The 22,454-nt window shown below is 33.2% G+C and overlaps 1 protein-coding gene across 3 annotated transcripts; it reads left to right on the top strand.

Moving 5' to 3' along the window:
* Positions 1 to 12,196: 12,196 nt before the first annotated feature.
* Positions 12,197 to 19,584, top strand: LOC126706813 (tobamovirus multiplication protein 1-like). Of its 3 annotated transcripts, none has more exons than XM_050406366.1 (11): positions 12,199 to 12,682; positions 15,102 to 15,158; positions 15,273 to 15,325; positions 16,544 to 16,636; positions 16,720 to 16,791; positions 17,053 to 17,125; positions 17,366 to 17,411; positions 17,498 to 17,561; positions 17,890 to 17,943; positions 18,023 to 18,100; positions 19,022 to 19,584. In XM_050406366.1, exons 1-11 carry the CDS (start codon positions 12,619 to 12,621, stop codon positions 19,112 to 19,114), a joined length of 747 nt encoding a protein of 248 aa, XP_050262323.1. In that variant the 5' UTR covers positions 12,199 to 12,618; the 3' UTR covers positions 19,115 to 19,584. The 3 variants fall into 3 exon arrangements, with proteins under 3 accessions (XP_050262322.1, XP_050262323.1, XP_050262321.1); XM_050406364.1 differs by having other exon boundaries at positions 12,200 to 12,682; positions 15,102 to 15,192; XM_050406365.1 differs by lacking the exon at positions 16,544 to 16,636 and having other exon boundaries at positions 12,197 to 12,682; positions 15,102 to 15,192.
* Positions 19,585 to 22,454: the final 2,870 nt, after the last annotated feature.

The raw sequence follows: 22,454 nt of genomic DNA, 5'->3' as shown, positions 1-22,454 counted from the left end.
AGATTAAGAAATTTGCATGGCATGCAAGTCGAAATATACTTCTAACCAAAGCTAACCTCTACCATCCAAAAGTCTTGGACAGTCCAATATGTGAGGCATGCGGGTTGGAGGCTGAGACTAGCGGGCACCTAATTTGGCATTGTGAAAAAACTCTTGACTTATGGATGCTCTCTAGCCTTCTGCTTGACTTCAATGGGGTACACTTTCTTGAGTTTATTGACCTGCTTTGCATATCTTAAGTTCGTGCAACATGTGGGTAATGATATTCTGGAACTAGTTATCACTATTGCTTGGAGCATTTGGTTCAACCAATATCAAGTTTGGCAAGGGAAAACTAGATAGACAGCTAGAATGATTAATCACAAAGCAAGTTCTTTGTTCAATGAATTCCAGGTAGCAAACTTTCGGCCATTAACATCTACTATGAAAGACTCGAAGTTGTGGATTAATCCAAAACCTCCTTGGTACAAGATCAACATTGATAGAGCGGTCTTTGCACAGCAACAAGCAACAGGCGTGGGAGTTATATATATATATATATATATATATTTTGTACAAAGAGGATGTGGTACCAAAATTAAATGTTTACAAACCTTTTAAGTAGTATTCATTCACAAAATGGCTTTCAAAAACAGTGTGAGGCAGGAGGTGGATGATTGTGTATTTAGTGAGTTCACTGATTTTATGTTTTTTAGGGAAAGGTTGAATGGTGTTTGACATTGCTAACCCTAATTCTAAGAGGAGTAACGGTTTATTTTTTGAGGGTATTTTTGGAACCACTTAAAAGAGATAATTATTTAACAAAAGAGATGAATGTGAGATATTTTTTTAAAACGTGATTTTAATATCTGAATTTGAAAGTAGTATGTGATTTTTTTTTTCCAAACAAATAAAAAGATAAATGTGCATTTCTTTTTTGACAGATAAGTAGTAAATGTAATTTATTTTTTGAATGTATATTTGAAAATGGTGTAGTATTTGAAAAGATTGGGATAAGTGTTTTGAAAAGATTGGGAATAGGATAAAATTAAAAAAAATATATTAAAATCATTCTTCCACTAACTCATGTTTTCAAAACAACCCTACTTATCAAAACAAAAACCTACTGTTAGTTGAAAGAAAAAAAATTAAAAAAAAAAAAAAAAAACCCTATCCTTATTAGGGGTGTGCTCGGTTCGGTTTCGGACGGTTTGTATGGGTATGGCCAACCGAAACCAAATATTTCGGTTTGTGAAATTCTCAACCAAAACCGACCGAAATGGCTAGAAATCAATCGGTTTCGATGTATTTCGGTTTTGGTCGATTTCAGTCGATTTTCGGTTTTTCAAAGAAAGGGTTATTGAGATTTTCAAAACCACACTTTTTCAAACGATAAAGCAAAAACCAAAGCATATAAAATCACACTCAAAATCTTTAAAAACCACAAGCTCAAAACTTTTCACACAGATCACTCTAAAGCAAAATCATCGTTCACTTGAAAAAAAAAATCACAGTATAAATGAAACAAAACAAACATAGTTTAAAGTGTAAAAAAAACTCACCGATTATATGAGAATCAGAGATATACAAGTCGGAGAGACTGAAGAATTTGAGTGAAGAAAGCTTGAGAAAGCTTCTTCTTCCATTTTGCTCTGTGTGTATGTGTCAAACAATCGCACCGATGATTCCAAGGAAAAAGATAAAAAATTGAGAGAAAACGTTGGGGAAGGGAGCGGCTGAATTGAAGAAAGAGACTGAAGAATTTGAGTGAAGAGAGCTTGAGAAAGCTTCTTCTTCCATTTTACTCTCTGTGTGTGTGTCAAACAATCGCACCGATGATTCCAAGGAAAAAAACAGAAAAAATTGAGAGAAAAAGTTGGGGAAGGGGATGGCTGAACTGAAGAAAAGAAAAGGGAAGAATAAAATAGGGGAGGGGTATTTCCGTATTTATCTCATGCTCTAGGGTTTTAAAAAATTAAATAAAACACACACCCCATGCGAAGGCTCAAACCTAGGATCAGCTAGCCAAACCACAAGGAGCATACCACTAAGCCACTAATCAGTTATGTACTATATATATATATATATATATACATATTGTCAATTCGGTCGGTTTTGGTGTGAAAAAATCCAGCACCGAAACCGAAACCAAACCGAACCGAACCGAAACCAAACCGAAAATTTGGCAACGATTCTGTCGATTTCGGTCGGTTTTTTTGGTTTGTCAGTTTTTTGCACACCCCTAATCCTTATCCCACGGTCACCTACATCAATAATTCTATCCAAAAAAGAAAAAAATCTCATCCAATAGGTTGAATTAAAAAACTAAAAAAAAAAAAAACTCATCCTTACTGAGTGAAAAAGAACGTGAAAAAAATATAGCCAAAAAAAAATTTTGAATTGGATTTAAAAGAACGTGAAAAGAAATTGGAAAAAAAATGAAACCTAAATTTAAGGATGTTTGTTTTTGAAAGTATAAAAAAATAAAAATAAAAAAAGGAAGGAAATTGGTGTGATGTTATTGACCCTATTTTTTAAAAACTTGTAAGAAAAGTTATTGGATACTTGATGAGGGTATTTTTGACATGAAAAAGTCTAGTTGAAAGAAGGGAATCCTCTTATATATATATTAGAGAGTTTTAACCTATGGCGTCCACTTCTGAACACCAATCGATTTTTGGTATTGGTGAGGATTGAATCTCAGATCTCTTACAAAATAAAATAAATAAAAAAATCAGAGACTTTACCAATTGAGCTAACTAGACCCCTCCCCCCCCCCCCACTAGGGGTGTCAATATTTGACCCAACCCGCGAACACGACACGAACCCAATACGGGTTTTTTCCGGTTAGGGTTGGACCTTAATGGGTTTGGGTCATAAACGGGTCGACTCGAAAGCGACACGATAAGAAACGTGTCATAAGCGGGTCAACCCGCATAACCCGCAATAGACACGTTTGACACGCCAATTTATTTGTGTCAACCCGAAATGACCCACTTAACACAACCCGTTTAACTCATTTAACAAATAAATATTTATTTTATTTTAGATTTGTCAAATACCTTTTATATCCAACATATATTTTAAATTTAAAAAGAAAAGTGAGTAATTACAAAAATTTACAAGGGATATAATTGGAAATTGAAACTTTACAGACCCTAGAACTACTAATACTTTTTTTTTTTTTTTGGCATAGAACTTGCACAAATAAAATTGGATGAGCTTGTAGAAGATGTTATGAATTTGGACATCAACAAAGAATCTATAGATGATAATAGTGATCATAGTCAGGATTAGTCTACTGTTTACTCAAATTCTTTCAATATTGATACTTAGTATTTGACGAGTTCCAAGGATATTATATTTTTTTTGAACTATGTTATTTTATTTTTGTTAAACTTAGTTATTTTGAATTTGGTTGAAGTGTATGCACTTCTTTTGGAGTGTAAAGAACTTATTTTCTAGATAAATGTTATATTTTTGTTAAACTATATTATTTTGAATGTGAGTTGAAGACTTGAAGTGTATGCATTGCTTTTTGGGATGTAAAAAAAATTATTTCTAGATGGATGTTATATTTAATATTATGCAGGTTGAAATGAGTTGTGTTACATTCGTGTCAACCCAACACGACTCGTTTATTAAGTGTGTCAAATGGGTTGGGTCAGGTCAACCCGCCTTATTAACAGGTTGGGTTAGGGTTGAAGGATCATGACACGATTATTAAATGGGTCGGGTTAGGGTTGAGCCATTTAGTCGAATACCCCTACCTTGACACGACACGAACCCGATACACTAAGCCGAATTGACACCCCTACCCCCCACACACACATATATATTTAATTTAATTGAATTTAAATTATATTCTATATTTAAGCACTTTATTAGAATCCTAACACATCAAATTTTCTTTATATGATAGAATTTATTGTTTCAAATACAAGCACAATCATAATAAATGACTGACAATAGAATATAGAGTTCTATATTCTAATTTCATGTCTATTAAAAACTATCGTAATTATAAAATTTCATATTTAGACACAAATTTTTTTTTTAAATCATATTTTATCAAACTTTCCCATGCATTGCACATAGTGGTAATTTCTGGTGCGGTTTGGACAAAGTGAAAATGGATTTTTTCTCTAAATCAAGACTTTTGACTTGTTACTTTTAAAACCAATACCAACCAATACACTGACAAACCCACATCATATTGATCATGATAGCCACAGTTAGAGGAGGTCGGCTTTTTTGTTTTCATACTTCATTTTCTAGCAAACAAACAACACAAAAATCAATTAAATACCTCACAAATAAGCAAATTTAGGGTTGATGCATTTTCAAATTACTGAAAAACCTAGGAGTGCCAAGTGTGATGAGATTTATGTGTTTGTGAATGTGATTAGGGGTGGCAAAATCTGACATGACCCTTGAACCCAATACGACTAACCCGTTTATAAATAGGTCATGGGTTGAGGCTAAACAAGTTCAGGTCATATTCAGGTTGACACGGCTAACCCGTTTAATAAACGGATCATGTTCGTGTTTAACATGTGAACCCGTTTGACCCTTTTAACTCCTTAGCTTAGAAAGTTTTTAGTTATTTTGATATTATTGCTTAATTTATGGGTTTTTTTATACGTTTATTACTATATTTATGGTTGTAATTGTAATTTAATTTTAGATATATGAGAATTGATAAAAATTATATAGGTTAGATATGACTTATTAATCAAATAAATTATTGAACGGGTCATTTGTATTGACCTTTACATGACTTGTTAATTAAACAAGTTAAACGTGCCAAGTCGAGTCAACTTGTTTAATAAACAGGTCATGTTCAGGTTGAGGATTCCTGACATGTTTACTAAACAGGTTGGGTTCGAGTCAATCCATATAGCTGAATCCTTATGGCTCGACACGACACAAACCCGACCCACAAACATGAATTGCCACCCCTAAATGTGATGAGCTATAGCACAAAAAATTTATCACACTCTCAAACACATAATTTTCATCGCACTCTTAGATTTTGCAATGATTGGAAAAGCATCATCCCTAAGTTGGGATAAATGGAAGTGGTGGGTCAAATCTTTGCAACTTTCCTTGGACATTCTAAAGGATATTATCGTCACAAATAATTTGTAATAAGGGTAAAAAATTCACAATGGGAGATCTAAACAAGAGAATAGGATATGAATGCTAATATTATTTACAAACTAGGCTTTGTTGAAGATATGTTCATACCAAGGCAATTACAAATTCTCTCAAATCTCTCTCTCTCTCTCTCTCTCTCTCTCTCTCTCTCTCTCTCTCTCTCTCTCTCTCTCTCTCTCTCTCTCTCTAATTTTTCTGTGCTCAGTGTGGATGAAGGTGCCATTTATACTCCAAGACCTTCCCTTCAGTAGTGGGCTATCATGATAGGAGTTAGAAGATACTTGCCCCAACAAGTGTCTCCTCCCTCCTTTTCATAATGAGTATGGACTTTTAAGGGTAAATCATTGTTTAGGCCGGTCATTCAGTAATAAATGTGACTTATGTTAGGTAGGAACACTTAATTAATATGGAGGTGACTGTTGCTTAGGTTGTAAGCCATCTCACTTGACCCCTCAACCGCATTTCAAGGTTCGAGCTTCTCCTCGACTACTTTGTTGGCTATACATCCTTGGTCGGAATTGTCCAAGCTACAATGGACTTCATCCGCTTCCATCGGCAAATGGGGGGATCACTTCCTGGTTTGATGTTGACCCTTATTCCCCTTTCCTAAACTTGGATCCTCCTTACTAGAGGACGTGGGCCGGATTTGGTCCCTCAGGCCCTTTTATTCTCTTGATGGGACTGTTGTCCATGGCCTATGGAGCTCAATAGGAAGAACACTCCCCTACAGAAAGTTTCTTTCTTTTTTTTTTTTTGGAAAGCATGTCCGTATTGTTTGCAAAAATGATTTTTATTCATTTATTTATTATTTTTAACTAGTCGCTAATCCGTGTGATGCATGAGAAAATTACTTAAAATGAAATCTAATGAATGCTAAACAATTATGCAAAATGCCATTTAAATTAAAAGATAAATATTAGTGAATGTTGTTATCCTTAGCTATTTGTGTTGCATCTAGAGGTTCATATCTAAGTTACTACAATACTACTTGTAGCAACTGAAACTCACAATATAAGCATATTACATGAGGCCAAAACTTATATTATCTTCAAGCTCCCCTTAGCCTTACAAAGTCCCTAACAAAATTCCTTTTGTATTGAATTTGATTTCAGAGGATTTATTCAAAATTATTTGAATTAAACCTCACAAATTAGAAAGAAAAAATAAATAACATTACAACATTGTAGCTGATTAATATACAAATAAACTACCAATTTAACATGATAAATCACTATTAGTAATTTAAAAAGCAAAATTTAACAAAATTAAAGTTGTTACCCATTTAACCTAAAACTTTTCATATTCTAAAGCAGTCAAACACCTATTAACAAATAGCTATTGATATAAAATATTCATTAATTCCTTCAATGCTACAAGTTGTTCATGTTGTAAAAAAAAATTGAGAGAATAACACAGCAAGCATCCTAAACTCTTTCTTGCTTGGATCCTACAAAATATATAGAGAGAGAGAGAGAGAGAACCAATTATGATGGTGTTGGAGGCAAAGTAAAAGATTAAAAAAAACTGAAGAAGCAAACGGTTTGGCTAGCATACCAGATAGTTAATTTATATCAAAAGACATAAAAATCTTACAATCAAATAGAATCCATCTTAAATGTAAATAAATACATGTGGTACAATCAAATAAATAAAAGGTTTGTCAAGATGATCAAGTTTGGCAATGAAGAAGACGCAACAGCTATTGATAAGGGTAATCTCCATCTTAAACTTGTGATAATGATGAAGATGCAACAACTACTAATTATGCAAATCTAGCATAATCTTATTTTGATTCAACTACAACAAAAATGACGATAATTACCATAAAAAATTATATAAAAAAAAAAAGTCTTTTATGATATAGCACATCGAGGGGAATAAATAATAAACAAACCTATGAACTAAACAAATTTCAAACACATATAAACAAAAGTAGAACATCCACTGAAGTGTTTCATTTCCGTAGACAATGTGGCTCAAGTCACAGCAAGCCCTGAAATGAAAAATTATGAAGATAAAAAAGACATTGTGACACTTCACAACAAAGGTTGGGTGATAATGATAATATTTACTCCCTCCGTCCCAATTTGTTATTTAATTCAATCATTACTCCAAAATAAAGGAGAAAGAATATGTATACCTTTCCAACTGGACTCCAAAGGAAATTATAAAATGACAACTTTATTTTTTTCCCATGTATGCCACATTACATATGATATATATGTTGGGAAACCCATTCTTTTTAGAGATACTTTAGTTAATGTTAGCTCCCTGAGAAGTTTCTCTTTCTCTCATACTGTAAGGCAAGGTGATATTGTTGCACATACTTTAGCCTAGAGAGCAAGACTTTCTTTTCCTTTATTAGTTTGGATGGATAGATTAGTCAAATAAACAACATTCATCTAAAAGCCACAATGATATGGTTCAAGCACGTTCCAATAAAAACCCATTTCAAATAATTACAACATATCAATTTCTGGAAAGAAACCTCATCCAAAAGAAATAATGAGCTATCCACATCAAACATTGTATTACTTTCTCTTTTTTAAATTATCCACATAAAAATAAAATAAAATAAAATAAGTAGACTCCATACAACCTAGAGATCATTATGAATTATCACAATAAAAAATGATATGACCGAAAATAAAGGCTAAGGCATCGACATGGTTGCTGAAAAATGTGCTAGACACTAATCTCAATGTTGATTTCTTTTTCCTTAGCTCATCGTGCTTAAATGAGGCATAGATTTTTTTTTTTTTTAAAAGTCTGCAATTAATTACAACTTCTCAATTTGAGGAAAATATAGCACCTACAATAGTTAGGACGTGCCCTTTAGAAACAAATATCACAAAAGATCCAAAGAATTTTCCAAACAGCTCAATAAATAATTTGGGATACATCTCAAGGCTAAAAATGACTAAGACAGCTTTTGTCAGTATTTATATACTGTGAGGAGAGGAGGAAGGAAGACAGAGGGACTGTTGTTAAAAGGTGGGGAAGGGGAAGGAACTAAATTTGCATGAGAAACAGAAGGTGGGGAAGAGGAAGGAACAAAATCTAACAGAAAGGTAACCTATCAAATGGTTTAACATCAAGAAAACTTCAAATTAAAAAACTTCCCAAACTAAAATATAAGAATTGCTACATCCCATAACATAGCCAACAAAAAATAAAAAACCATAACCAAAATCCTTTTTGTTTGGACTTAATTTAATAATTCTTAGTTTTTAAAACTAAGAAATAATGAAGTTACCATTGAAAGGTGGAGTTGAAAATTCTTATCTTAATCAGCAAACAGAGCTTCCAATACTGATAAATGCTTTGGCAAGGTCAAACATGGCAAACCGTAACACATGGAACATCAAAATAATAAATGTTCAGTTAAGGGAAAACAATTCTTAAGAGACACCATTCCTCTTATCAGCAAGTAACCTTCTTCCTTTTTCTTGGTATTCCTAATGCCATGTGAAGCCTTCCCTTTTTTATTAGGGAGGGGGGGATCAGTCATGTAGAAAGAAATTACAAAACAAATCTTTAGAAATATATGCACGGAAGAGACAACCTATCCTTCTAACTTCCCAATAGAAGCTTGGGGGATACCACAAAGGAAAGCCACTACAATATTCAAAACTACAATCGAATTACCTTCGGTACCAATCTACAATGACACTGATATTTAATACAGTTTGTTTAAATTTATATACATACACAGAGGAGATCTACTACAATATTTGGCATTGTAAATTTGTAATAAATATACAGGAAATTATTTCAGCTGCAACAATATTGCCTTATTTTGCATAGACTACACGAACTAATCTGAGTCACGTCACAACACTCAAGAGGTAGTAGGCAGTAACAAAATATAAGAAGGGAATTAAAAACATCAAGCAATCAAGCAAAAAGAATAAAGCAAAAAACAAACTGGGATTTAGAGATAGTTGAACTAAAGCATCCAGCTTCTGTCAGTATTTATATACTGTAAGGAAAGGAGTAAGGAAGACAGAGAGGCTGCCATTAGAAGGTGGGGAAGGGGAAGGAACACGTTTTGCGCAAGAAGTCTATGGTTAGAATGTGGGGAAGGGGAAGTCACACAGTTTGCATGAGGAATCTGCCGTTAGAAGGTGGGAAGGGGAAGGAACACGTGAGAAACAAAAGGGAAGGAAATTTAGAGGTTTTAACCGTGGTTTTCTAAGGGTTTTCAGTTTAAAAGGCTTGGGTTTGGGCTTTAAGTTAGAATTAAATTTAGAAGAAGTAGGCTGTTGGAATTAAATTTAAAAGAAGTGGGCTTGATGGTGGAGAGAGGCTCGAAATAATTTTAGTTTTATTAGTATTTTAAAATTGATAAAAGCTATTTTAAAATTGTAGAATAAATTTAGGAAAGAAGATGTGAATGACATGACTGCTAATGTGGTTCCATGTGAGCGCAGCAACATTAAATGCTATGCTTCAACTTTTAGTAATAATATAGATTTAGACACTAAGAATAATGTAACCTTGGCCAAGTTTGAATGTCTTGGCTTCAAAAGTTAAAACTTAAAAGTCCTTACGCTTCAAAGTTGTGGTCAAAGTAATTCCAAAAAAAAATCTTAAATATATGAATGATATTTAAAAATATATTGTTCCTAATCCAGGTGCAAGAAGTTCACAATCCAGCTCAGTAGGATGTTTACTACACCAGCAAGTACCTTTTTTTTGGGGCTATATATTCTCGCAAATCATAAATAAAAACAATGTTTGGAGCAAAAATTTTCGTTGTATTTTGTAGGAACAAAGGTAATGAAGCAATATAGTTAATATAATCAAATGAAAAACAAAAAGAAAATTTTATACCTGCCATTGCTACGTTTCTAATGCAACTCTTTTTAAGAGTTTTGTCCAGAGGTATGATGAATCTGTCAACAGTCTCTCCTATGTGAAAGTTAGCGGTCACTTTCCAAACCACATTAGATAAACACTTTAAATAGTTAATATAATATTTAGAAACACACTTAATTTAAAAAGCCTAAATCTTATGGGTATGAGCTCAACTATGTTATATTAACTACTTATTCTTAACTACTGCACACCCTTGGTGCAATAATCACTCTACAAGTATAAATGCTTGTGGGGTGTGGGGGTCAAAGATCGGGGTTCAAGTCTCTAGGAGGGAACTTTACACATATATACACTTAAATTAAATTAGAGTAAAATTTCTATCTTGTATAAAAAAAAATAAAAAAAATAAAAAAACTACTTATTCTTATTGTTATTATTATTAAATGTGAGATTTCACTCATACGTGCATACCCCAACAGATGTTCGCAAAAAAAAATCTTATATACTTCATGATGTAAACAGTCTAGAATATAAGGGATCTCATATCCATTGATTGTGTGGTCTATCACCAAAATACAAGAGACTAAAGTTTTGGAAAAATGTTTCTCTCAAAACTAGTTTAGAAACAAATCCTTCAAACTCATTCTATATCTTTTTATTAGTTATGAATTTTAAAAATCTAACTGTTGAATTACATGTTCTTATTATATCCTCTATGCTTGCAAAATTTCAAAAAGATTAAAGATCAATAGTTATGTCATCAATAAAATATTTAATATTCAAGTTCGAATAGTAAATAATATCTTATTTAAACGAAATTTGACATATGTGTTAAGAACATAAATAACGTGTAATTCAACGATTAGATTTTCAAAATTTACATCCAATAAAAAGAGATAGATTTTTTTTTTTTTTAGAAGAATAAAAAGAGATAGATGAAGGTTTCTCTCCAAACTAACTTGGAGATAAACCTTTTTCGGAAGTTTTATACTCTTGCTTCTAGGAGAAAATGGGCCTTTGCCCTTTTTTTTAAAAAAAAAAAAAAAAAAAAAAATTTCCAGCATTTTGCCCCCTTTTCCAAACTAATTAGGGAAATGCCTCTTTTTTTAAACTCAATTTTCTCAAAATCGAGTTTTTAAAAAAAGAATTTCTGAAGGCCTATAGTGGCGTTTTAAAGAGCTTATAGTGACGTTTTAAGGACCTATAGTGGTGTTTTGGAACTCAAGCTCCATGAACTCGAGTTACATACAAGTTTTTTTTTTCTTTTTACCTATAACTCGAGTTCATGGAGCTCGAGTTCCAAAACTCCATTATAAACCCCTTAAAACGTCACTATAAGCTCCTTAAAATACCACTATAGGGCTTCAGAATTTTTTTTTTTTTTTTTAAACTCGATTTTAAGAAAATCGAGTTTCTAATTCAAGTTCATAGAGCTTGAGTTCCAAAACGCCACTATAGGCTCCTTAAAACGTCACTATAGGCTCCTTAAAACACCACTATATGGCTTAACTCCATTTTGAGAAAATCGAGTTTCAGAAAAGGAGCATTTCCCCAATTAGTTTGAAAAAAGGGACAAAATGCTGGATTGTTTGATAGAAAGGGGCAAAGGCCAATTTTGTCCCTTGCTTCTATGTCATTGTATCATGTTGCCACCTAACGGTTTGGAGGGGTTTCCTCCTGAGCATGTTGTTGCTAAACTTTGTTGTTTAGGATAAAATTGTTATGGATTTTTTTTTTTTAGTAAGGAAATAACTATTCTTGAATAACTATTTATAGTTAATAAGAAAAAAAAAATCAAACATTGAAGGAAAAATTGCCAAAAAGCCTTGCAGTTCAAGTGTTCAACTAGTTCACACCTCCTTATTTATTTTTTTTATTTTTAGAATTCCAATACCCCTCATCCAACCATTGATAAATTAAAAAAAAAAAAAAAATTGAAGCCAAACTTTGTAATAATAATTCTAAAAAATAACTAACCCATTCTATAGTCTATTTCCACTAAAATTAAAATTAAAATTAAAATTTTTGGAAGAGGACTTTTCACATGATATGGACTTTCCAGTTTTCATACAAGAGTTGATTAATAAAGAAAAGAGTGGGAAAAAAGAATGGCAGAAAAATACCAACTTAAAAAAAAGGTGAAAAATCCCTTACCTACTACTTACATATTTGTGTATTTTTCGGTGGCCGGAAAGGGAAAGAAAAATAAAGAAAGTCTTTTAAGTCAAAGAACAACAAATGTCGACGTCGCAATTCTCTCTCTCTCTCTCACAACCATGAAACAAAAAAAGTAAAGCATGCCCGCTTCCTCAATCAAAGAATATGCCACGACGTCGTGCAAGCCGTTATTGAATCCCACGTGGCTCAACCTTCGTATACGTGTCCTCCTTCCTTTGCCTCCACGTGCTGCATGTCCAGCTTAGCTCTCTCTGCTTCTAAACACAGCAAAAGCAAAAACATAAACTATTCTCTGTTTCTGTTCCTCCTTCTTTGTTGTTGTTGTTGTTGTTATTGTGTTTTGCTTTGAATCAAATCTCAAATGGCATGGACGCCTTTGAGAACAAAGAGTTTTGTGGTTAAAGATGGAGAGATCATTGACAATGGTGGTGGTGTTGGGTTATTGTTTAATTGGTGGGATGAGATTGAGGAGTCAGAACAATGGCAAAGAGGCATTTACTATGCTTTATGTGTATCTTATGCCTTGGTCTCCTTCATTACCCTGGTATGTACCTTTTATTTCTGGGAATTGATTATCATATCATGGTCTCTTTTCCTCTTTCTTTTTCTTTTTTTCTTTTTTTTTTATTATTTAATTTTTATCTTATTCAACATTTTTTGGACCCACCCAGAAAATCTTGATTGTTGTGTTTTTCATCTTTGATGATATTATTAATTTGTGTAGATAAATGGAACACTAACAAGTTGAAAATGTTTACTAAGAGTGTGGCATCATCTAATTTTTAGATACTCTCGGCACATGAAGAATGGTAATCCATTTTCTCACATTTATGGTGGGGTATTATCATTAAATTCATGATGAGAAGGGAGCACTATTTTACTATACTTTAAGAGTAATTAAGAATTTTACTTGTTATACAATCCTAAAAATAGTGTTTTTTATGTTATTTTAATATAAATTCAGACACTAGGAATAAGGTAATCTTGGCTGAGTTTTGAATTGGCTTTGGCTTCAAACTTCCAACTCCAAAGTCCTAACGCTTTTATTAGACAGCTCTAATCACAGCTAGTTTCCTATTTTGTGCCAGAATATTGTTCGTTATATCTATCATATATATGCCACTATATAAGAAGATTTGCCAAAGTATTCATTGTGATTTTTTCCCCAGTGCACTAACTTGTCAAAATTAATAAAAGATTAAGCTTGCCACTAGTCACTAAGATTTACAGAAAACTTGGTTTTTCAAAGGTTGGTAGCTGCTAAGCGCAATTCACAACCAATTTTCTGATTTGTAATCAGGAAACCATATTTTATGTACACTCTTGTTGCTATTGAAGCACGTACTTGGAAAGGTGAGCACCACTAGCTTTATGGCAGCAATTAAAATGAGTTTGCTTTCACGCTTGTGGGTGAAGTGATTCCAAAAAAAAAAAAAAAAGAAAGAAAGGAAAAACCTTTCTCAAGTATATGAATGATATTTAGTCAATAAAACAAAAAGTATATGAATTATATTTAATAATATATTGTTCCTAATCATGATGCAAGAAGTCCACAATCCAGCTCAGTAGGATTTTTTTTTTTTTTTTGGTTATAAAGACTTACAATACTTAAACCTTCAAAAGGACCTAACTCTTGAATGCTTAAGATGTTTAGTACACCAGCAAGTACCCTATTTTTTGGCAATTCTTGCAAATCATAAATTAAAACAATGTTAGGAGCAAAATTTTTAGCTGTATTTTGTAGGAAATGATGAAGATCACGAAGCAAATTACCTAATAAATCAAAAGAACGTTTAGAAACAGAGAAAATTTTATGCATGCCATTGTTACAATTCTAATGATCATTTTATGCTACTATTCTTAAGAGTTTCGTCCAAAAGTTTGATGGATCTGTCAACAGTAGCTCTTATGAGACAGTAATCACTTTCCAAACCACATTAGAATTATCCATTTCAAATGCTCCAAACCTTTAGTGTGAAGTTTGTGCTACTCTTGATAGCAGTTGTTCCTGATAAAGAATCTTCTTTGCTGCATGTTGTAAACAGCATAGGATATGGTGGACCTAATATCCATTGATTGTGTGGTCAATCAGCAATATATGTATAGTAGATGGAAGTTTAATACTCTTGAATCTTGATTGTTGCCACCAAAGACGTAAATCTTGGACTGTTCTCAGTAACTTCATCAAGATGAAGCCTCTGCTTCTCTATGCAAAAGCTATTCTGCTCATATGAACTTCGAAAAAATATAGTTTTTACGTTCTTTTACACCTGCCATTTAACTAGGTGAAAAAGGGAATCCTTCATCTTGTCATTTTTCCTGTCCTTATTTGTATTATAGTCGCACTGTCAGTTCAATGGTATTTCTTCTGGAACACTCATGCTCAGGCTGCACAAAATGTAATATCTCTGTTGTGTGCAGTCTCTTTATCTGATAATTACAAGATGAGCCTCTTATTAGTTTGATATCAATTTGGCCAGTTAAGAAGTTGTTAACAAGAATTTGTTAGACTATCAAAGGTTTAAGACAACAGGAACATCAATTAGGATATAGATTTGTTGATATATGTTACATAGTGTAGGATACTCTATGAGTAAGGCTGCCAGAAAGGTGAGCACATTGTCACATATACAACACAGAAATGTGTTGTTCTGGGAGGGAGATGCATTGTTTTTATCCATCACCTATCAGTTCCTACAGGTCTTTTGAGCAGCTTCAAACTTATCTTTGTATATTAGAGAAGAATTTTTGTATTGATATCAACTGTATCATCAATAAATAGGCTTCTTGTTTGGCTCTCCTTAGGCATAAGTGATAGAATAAAATCATTACTGATTTTGCTACAATTTTTTGAAAGTGTTCCTGTTTTTATACTTTTTTCATGGCATCCGCTGTCCATGATACTCACCAACCAATTATAGTAAAACTAATTTTATGATGGCATATTTGTTAATAATTTTCAGGTACAACTATTGCGCATTCAATTAAGAGTACCAGAATATGGGTGGACAACACAAAAGGTTTTCCACTTGATGAATTTTATTGTGAATGGATGTAAGGGTTGTGTATCACTTGTCATAGTTCTTCTTGTATCTTTTGTATAAGCTTGCTGAAACCAAATTGCATTTTCACAGTGAGGTCTGTCCTCTTTGGTCTCTACAAAAGTGTGTTCCTTATTAGACCCAAGGTATGTTCTTAATTTTGAATTCTGGTAGTCTGAGCTCCAATATTTCATAATTCTAATTGCATTGTGCTTTCAATGATAATTATCCCTTTTTAAAAAATAATTTGATAGTTGCAATAACAAGGGGAGGGAGGATTGGAATTCTGCTCCTCCTAGTAAATAAGAGCAGACTATGCCATTGAGCTACAAGGCTCTTGGCTCGTCCTTGGTTATTTTCTCCATAAAATTATTCTTGAAATTTTCAACTGAAACATATATGCTTGCAGAATTAGTAACTACTTCAACTCAGTAGAGTGCGCACATGCACACAAAGAAGTAACCACCAAAGAAGTAACCGTTGTGATAGATACTTGTTAAACTTGTATCATCAAAATTCAGTTTCTCAAACCATGAACTCTTCAAAAGTATCTCAATTTAATAAAGGGTCCTGTTTCTACAAGAATCTGTCTATTAAAAATGTGTAAAATTGGAGTACAAGTAAATTTGCCTAAATATATTAGATACAATTAACTATGAAGAATCTCCCAAAGGCAAGAGTGCGCACATGCACACACAGAGGATGGACATCTGAATACCAATAGAAAGGCTATATTTTTATTGTCTATTCTCATTAACCAAGTAAATATTCGATATAATGTTTATGAAGGATGATTGTGAGCATAGTAAAATACTAATCAAATTCCAATCTGCCAATACTTGTTTTGGATTTACCCATCGGGTACGGTGACAATCTATTATATAATCTCCCTTAACAACATGCTTCACCCTTTTGCATTAGTAAATCGTTGAGGAAATTTACTCTTTTGTACTATAAGCAGAGTCTAAATGTGAACGTACATTTCTGTTGACTATTTCTCTTTCACGAAAAAGTATCGTATGAGACGGTTTATGAGACCTCTCTCTCATAACATGTTTGAACCTCACACATGAGGGTCCCACATGAACTCTGTAAAAACATGAGATAAAATATTGGACAGCAGTCAAATATAAAAATACATGAGAGCAAGATATAGCTGAAAATTTACTGCCAAAACCTTGTGTTTTAACATTAATGATTTGTGTATAGGTTTTTAGAAACAAATTTGAAAGAAACCTGGTTTATATAAATCCATCTTTCCTCATATAACTTGTTCGACTGCCTTTGAACGTTTCTTTGGAGCACTGTATTAGTTTTTCTTTCTTTTTCTGATTGCCCTGCCTAAAATTAACATTCTGGTACAGGTACTTCACATGGTGCTAATGGAACTTCCCACTCTTCTATTCTTTTCAACTTACACATTACTTGTTTTGTTCTGGGCCGAGATTTATCACCAGGTATGTCTTCTTATTTTCTGTGAATCATGATATAAAGTGAGCCATATAATTGATATTGGTGATCATTTTATGATTCTTAACAGGCAAGAAGCCTACCGACTAATAAGCTTAGGCCAGCTTATTATGTAATAAATGGACTTATATACATCATACAGGTAAGGAAGAAAACTTAAATTTTTTCTATTGCAATTTGGTCAGGAAGAAATGAACCATACTTTGTCCCCCTACGAAAATTTGGATCCCCCACCCCCCTAACCCAAATATTATATGCTTATCAAAGATAGCGCCCTATCTATATATTAATATATATCCCATACTTTGTCCCTCTAAGATGAAAATTTTGGGTCTGCCCCTGCAATAATACTAATTACACTCGGTGGGTCTTAGTTTCTTAAATCATTCCTTTGTGATAGTAGGTGTGCATCTGGATATTCATAAGATTAAGCAGAAGTCCTGTTGCAGTGGAAACAGCTAAACTCTTCTTTTCAGGTTAATGCTGTTTAGATAATTTTGGCAATATATCAGTATTCTGTATATAATTTTTTATTCCGTTGTTGTTACATTTATGCAGACATAAATTTATTTGATGATGTTGCACAAAAATGATGTAATTCTTAATAATAAATCATGACGCTGATAGAATCAATTATTCATGCAGTCGTACAGTTATGAATTATGTATGTTAAGGCTTGTCTATTAAAAATTATTTGTTTTCAATTTCTTTTGCAGTTATTTCATTTTCTGTTGCTCTCGGATTCTTGATATATGGTGGGAGGTAACAACTTGATGTCACCTTAAAGGCTGTATCCTTGTTACACACTATAAAAAATGTGCTTATTCTTAAATTTTTGTGCCTTCTAGGCTATTTGTCATGCTAAGGCATTTCCCGATTGAGTCTAGAGGTCGTCAGAAAAAGCTATATGAGGTTTGTACCTAAGGTGTCAGTTTGAGTTATTTAATAGTTTGAAATTGATGAATGACAGTGTATCCTTGTTATTTCCATTGAATTCCAAGTATGCTATAAAAATTTGTCAAAAAGTGAACACAGTTTTACTAATTAAAAAATGAGGTTGATCTTATTATCCCTGTCAATGATTTCTGCGGAAGATTCTCTTTAGGTGGAGTTTCAGAACAATATGATGAATGAAAAGGAATCATAATCATCCCAAGGAGAATGCTATAAAGAGTTAGAAACACACAAAACATCTTGGCATTCCTAAAAGCATTTGGTGCCTCACTTTTTTTATTGGCAGGTTGGCTTTGTCACAGGAATTTGTTGTACTTGTTTCTTGATAAGATGCGTTATGGTGAGTTCCTTTTAATACTGAAATTTATACATAAAATCCAAAGTTCCATATCATTTACATCTTTATTTGTTTGTCATAGCTTGCTTTCTCAGCATTTGACAAGGATACAGATTTTGATATTCTGGATCATCCCATCCTGAACCTAATATATTACCTGGTAAGTGTTGATACTAAATCTAATACTTTGTATTTATAATATTTTAAGGGGATGTCATCTTTGTCTATGCTGCCTATTTTTTCCACATTATACTAATAGTTTGTTCCAACTCTTCATTGGGTGGAATGCTTATGATACTGGCATCAAGTAGAAAATATTTGAATTTCCTAATTGCAAGCATCTACGTGCTTTCATTACCAGAATAGCTCACATTGTCAATTCTTGACTAAGGTCTATATTTGGGAAAGATGAATATCCTCTCCCTCCAAGGATGCCTCTTACTTGCAAAACAAGGGAAAGTGCTCCTTTTGTCTGACCACAGTACATTTTTTTTTTTAATTCTTGAAACCACATTCCATTTGCAACAAAAAAGGTGTCCTGGAAAGAGAACTCCATGAAAATAAAAACAATAAGTCTAGTGACACAAATTTTTTTTACAACTTTGGTCACAACTCTAGAGGTGACATTATGATTGATGTACAATAAAAGTAATGTCAATGCTGGAGCCATGTAAAAGTAATGTTACACTACTCACAACTTGAGAGTTGACAAATTAGCATGTTTTGAGAAAATGTAGTCTCCTTAGCATGGCTCAAAAATAAAAATGACTTCGGATGTACTATGATTACTACCTTTTTTCTTCTTTTCCATTTTCTTTTTTTTTGGTTCATTCTCTACAACAGTGGTGGAAGAAACTTCCTCTAGAACTTCAACTTTTGTACTTAATTAACATTAAATATGACAACCTTGAGTGGAGTATTTTACCTATGATCAGAAAAGGATTAAAATGGTAAATATTGAAAATACACTATACTGGCTTTTGGTGGAATGTTAAACTTGTCTGCTTACTCTGTAGTCAATCATGTCTCTTCTTTCAGACTGATTCATTTTCACTATGTATGCCTTGCTTTTCGAGTGCAGTTGGTAGAGATTGTTCCATCTGCTTTGGTGCTCTTCATCTTGCGAAAGTTGCCCCCAAGGCGTGTCTCAGATCAGTATTACCCTATCAGATGAAAAGTGCCTATTCGTTTTAGCAGGCAAGATTGAGACTAACTTTTTTGGAAGGTTCTGTGGTCTACTTGAGCTAATGTTTAGTTTAACATGCATGCTCAACACTAAACCTGCCTGCTTAGTTTAGAGCTAATATGATGTCTCTTAATTCTTTTTGTGGGATTCATTTTTACCATGTATGGCTGGGCTTTTGGGAACTGTTGGTGATGCGGGAGATGCAAGAAAATTATTATTTAATATTATTTATGTTTGCAAGTCAATTGTATTTTTATATTTCAAGTCCTAGTAGTTTATTGGGCTATTAGTATTTTAATTTGGAAAGCAAGGTTATTTTTGTAATAAGGCAATTAGGGTTTCTTAGCCAATTAGAATTAGGGTTTAGCAATCCTTTATAAGCAACATATTGTACTCCTTGAGGAGATAGTTAATATTTTGATAAATGAAAAAAAATGGTCATTTGGTCTCTCTTTTTTTGATCTGGTGCTGACTCCAAGTCTACCCTAGGTGCTGACTCCAAGTCTACCCTAGGTGCTGACTCCTAGTGGTTTCTCCGCTTGGTGCTAACTCCAAGCAAGACCTAGGTGCTGACTCCTAGGTCATATCCTTTATTTTATTGTTGTTTCAGTTTTGTTCTGGTTGTCCTGCGTCGGTTGGTATACATTGTTCCATCTGTTTTGATGCTCTTCATCCTACAAAAGTTGTCCCCAATGCGCATTTCAGATAGCTATTACTACATCAGAAGAAAGTGTGTTTATTTTAGCAGGCAATATTAAGATTAAATCCTTTGGAAGGTTATGTGACCTGCTTGAACTACTACAAAGTTTTGTAGATATGAGCTCTCTCTCTCTCTCTCTCTCTCTCTCTCTCTCATATTTAATTTGTACTTCATGAAAATCATCTTTTGAACGTGGTTGCAAGAATAATGTTGTAATAATACGTACATAGTTCAAATTTTCTCTGTTTAGTTTTTGGCTTAATGTGCAAGGAAAGTCAAAGATTGTTGGAATATTTTGATGAAGTCGTAGAGCAATAAGAGTGATGGTTAATATATTATTAATAGATTCAAACACATTAGAAAATTTTGTTCCAATCTGTTGCATTATAAATATATTCAAAATCCTGTCATGGTCTAGTGATTCCTCAATGCTTTGGGGACATGCCCATCTACATGGCCCTCTATCATGGTCTAGTACTTTCTCAATGCCTTGTGAGACGCTTGTTGATACCAGGTTTCAGGCCACCGGTTTTTGGGCCACCAATTTATCGGTTGATGCAGCAGTCCCAGAAACCCAACAATGCCAGCTCAATTTAGCCTCTATATATATATATTGATTGTTGAGAAGAACTATTTTAAATTTTTAGGAATTCATACATAAAAAAATAAATAAATAAAGAAGGAAAATTGTAAAAAATAATAATAGAAAGGAATTTGAAAGGGAAATAAGAGGGGAAGAAAGTTGATTGATGCGTACATGTAGCCAGAGTAGATATTGTGGCTGTGAATCCCAAACTTCGTTTCTCTAAGCTTAAAAAATAGACTTATCTTGAGTTTTAGTTTTTTTTTAAGTCTCACTTGCAAGGTTTTCAAACCCAGACTGTTCATTGAACCGTAAAAGGGAGAGGTTCAAGGTTTTTAAGGTCGAACCGAGGTCGAACCAGGATCGAACCGTGATGACGTCATAATTAATTTAATAATTATTTTAAATATATATAACACTAAATTAATAAAAAAAATAGAAAAATTAACTAAAATAGTCCAAAACAAATATAGATAGTATTTTTTATAACATAACTTTCATAATACAAATAAAAATTATTAAATTCTAAAAAAAAATAAATAGTTATTGAGTTTCTAAATTATTTTTAAGTCATGACAAACATACTTTAGTACCCAATAATTTTTATTTTGTGAAACTCAATAAAATAGTTAAGAGACAAATTAGTTATTTGCTCATGGCGAAGCCCATTTGACTGTGGATCATTTTTTTTTTTTTTCCCAAGCCCATCTGAATAGTCACTGTTCACCATTTATCATGAATTAAAATAAAAAATAAAAAAAAAAGAAATCAAAAGCTAGATCTGACTCCATGCATTTAAAAATGGTCAAAGTTAAATAAATAACAAACTCCAAGAAGAAGTAAGTGCTTGACAGCAAGCAAGCAGTATATTGTGACAGCAAGCAAGCACGCAGAGCAAAGAAGAAGTCTCCCGAAACAGTAAGTTTACATCATTTTTAGAAATACTTTCACAATAAAATTTATGTAAAAATTTGTTACTAGTTTTAATTTAAACCCACCATTGAAATTATTTTTTTACTCACCAATATTAATTAATGACAATCTTTTTTTTTTTTTTGTGAAATTTATTGTGAAATATTATGAAAATATTATAGCAACATTTAATTGTGATTTTTTTTTTCTTTATACTTCCTCCCCTTCCGTCCATACGTTTCTTTTCCTTTTCTTTTCTTTTTTTTTTTCTCTTGTTTTTTTTCCTCCACACACGTATCCCCATCCCCACTGACCCACTCCTCTCAAGTCTCATCATGTTTTTATTTTTCAAGAACTCTTCCTCCACTGTCCAGACCGTGTCCTCTCTGCTTTTATTTTTCTTTCTTCATCTCTAGCTCTATCTTTCTCATTCTCTTTCTCTCATACTTTCACCCTGTCACACACACATTACCGGCGGAGAACAAAGCCGAAATTTAAAGCTTGACTCGCCCAAGAGAAGAGTTTTTGAATAGAGGGAGCTGCGTGATGTACTCTGAAGAGAGAAGTAGAAGAAGAAACATAAAGACATGTTGTGTTTCTCTGGAGATGGCAGTGGCAATGTTTCTGAAGACATGATGTACTCCCAGCAGAGTTGTGTTTCTTTTTCTTTTGTTTTTCTGTGTTTGTTTGTTTGTTTTTTTTTTTTTTTTGAGGTTCAGATTCACGAAAGCAGGGAACCGTGAAAAGCGGTTTGATCACGGTTCTGAGAACCGTGAGGTCCGACCGTGGTTTTCACGAGTTCCTGCTATTTTCCCATGGAGCGGTTCTTGAGGCTAAACGAACCGTAAACATGAACGATTCGAGGTTTTCCCGGTCAGATCGTACGGTCCGGTCCGGGTTTCAAAACCTTGCTCACTTGTTCCAATCTTAAAAAGTAGGGTCATTTTTCAACTCCTAACTACAAACCTCAAAAGCTTAAAAACCTTACCCAAATTCTTCAAACCTTACTCATATTATCTGAGCTGTAATCTCCAGGCTCCTCCCCCCTTCGAAATTTGCTCCAGCGAAAAAAAAGAGCTCCGACAATGTAATTGAACAATTTGAGCACTTGCCAAGAGACCCTTTGGTAGAAG

This window comes from Quercus robur, chromosome 11 (assembly GCF_932294415.1).
Source record: "Quercus robur chromosome 11, dhQueRobu3.1, whole genome shotgun sequence".
NCBI lineage: Eukaryota > Viridiplantae > Streptophyta > Magnoliopsida > Fagales > Fagaceae > Quercus > Quercus robur.
Note: the sequence above shows the minus strand (reverse complement) of the source record. Positions and strands in the feature narration are given on the sequence as shown.

What these genes read in the sequence shown, in the direction of transcription:
- LOC126706813 (XM_050406364.1), top strand. Translation starts at nt 12,500, where the DNA reads ATGGCATGGACGCCTTTGAGAACAAAGAGTTTTGTGGTTAAAGATGGA. An exon ending in TGGTCTCCTTCATTACCCTG is followed by an intron (nt 12,683 to 15,101) that starts GTATGTACCTTT and finishes AATAATTTTCAG; the next exon opens with GTACAACTATTGCGCATTCA. An exon ending in TGTTCCTTATTAGACCCAAG is followed by an intron (nt 15,326 to 16,543) that starts GTATGTTCTTAA and finishes ATTCTGGTACAG; the next exon opens with GTACTTCACATGGTGCTAAT.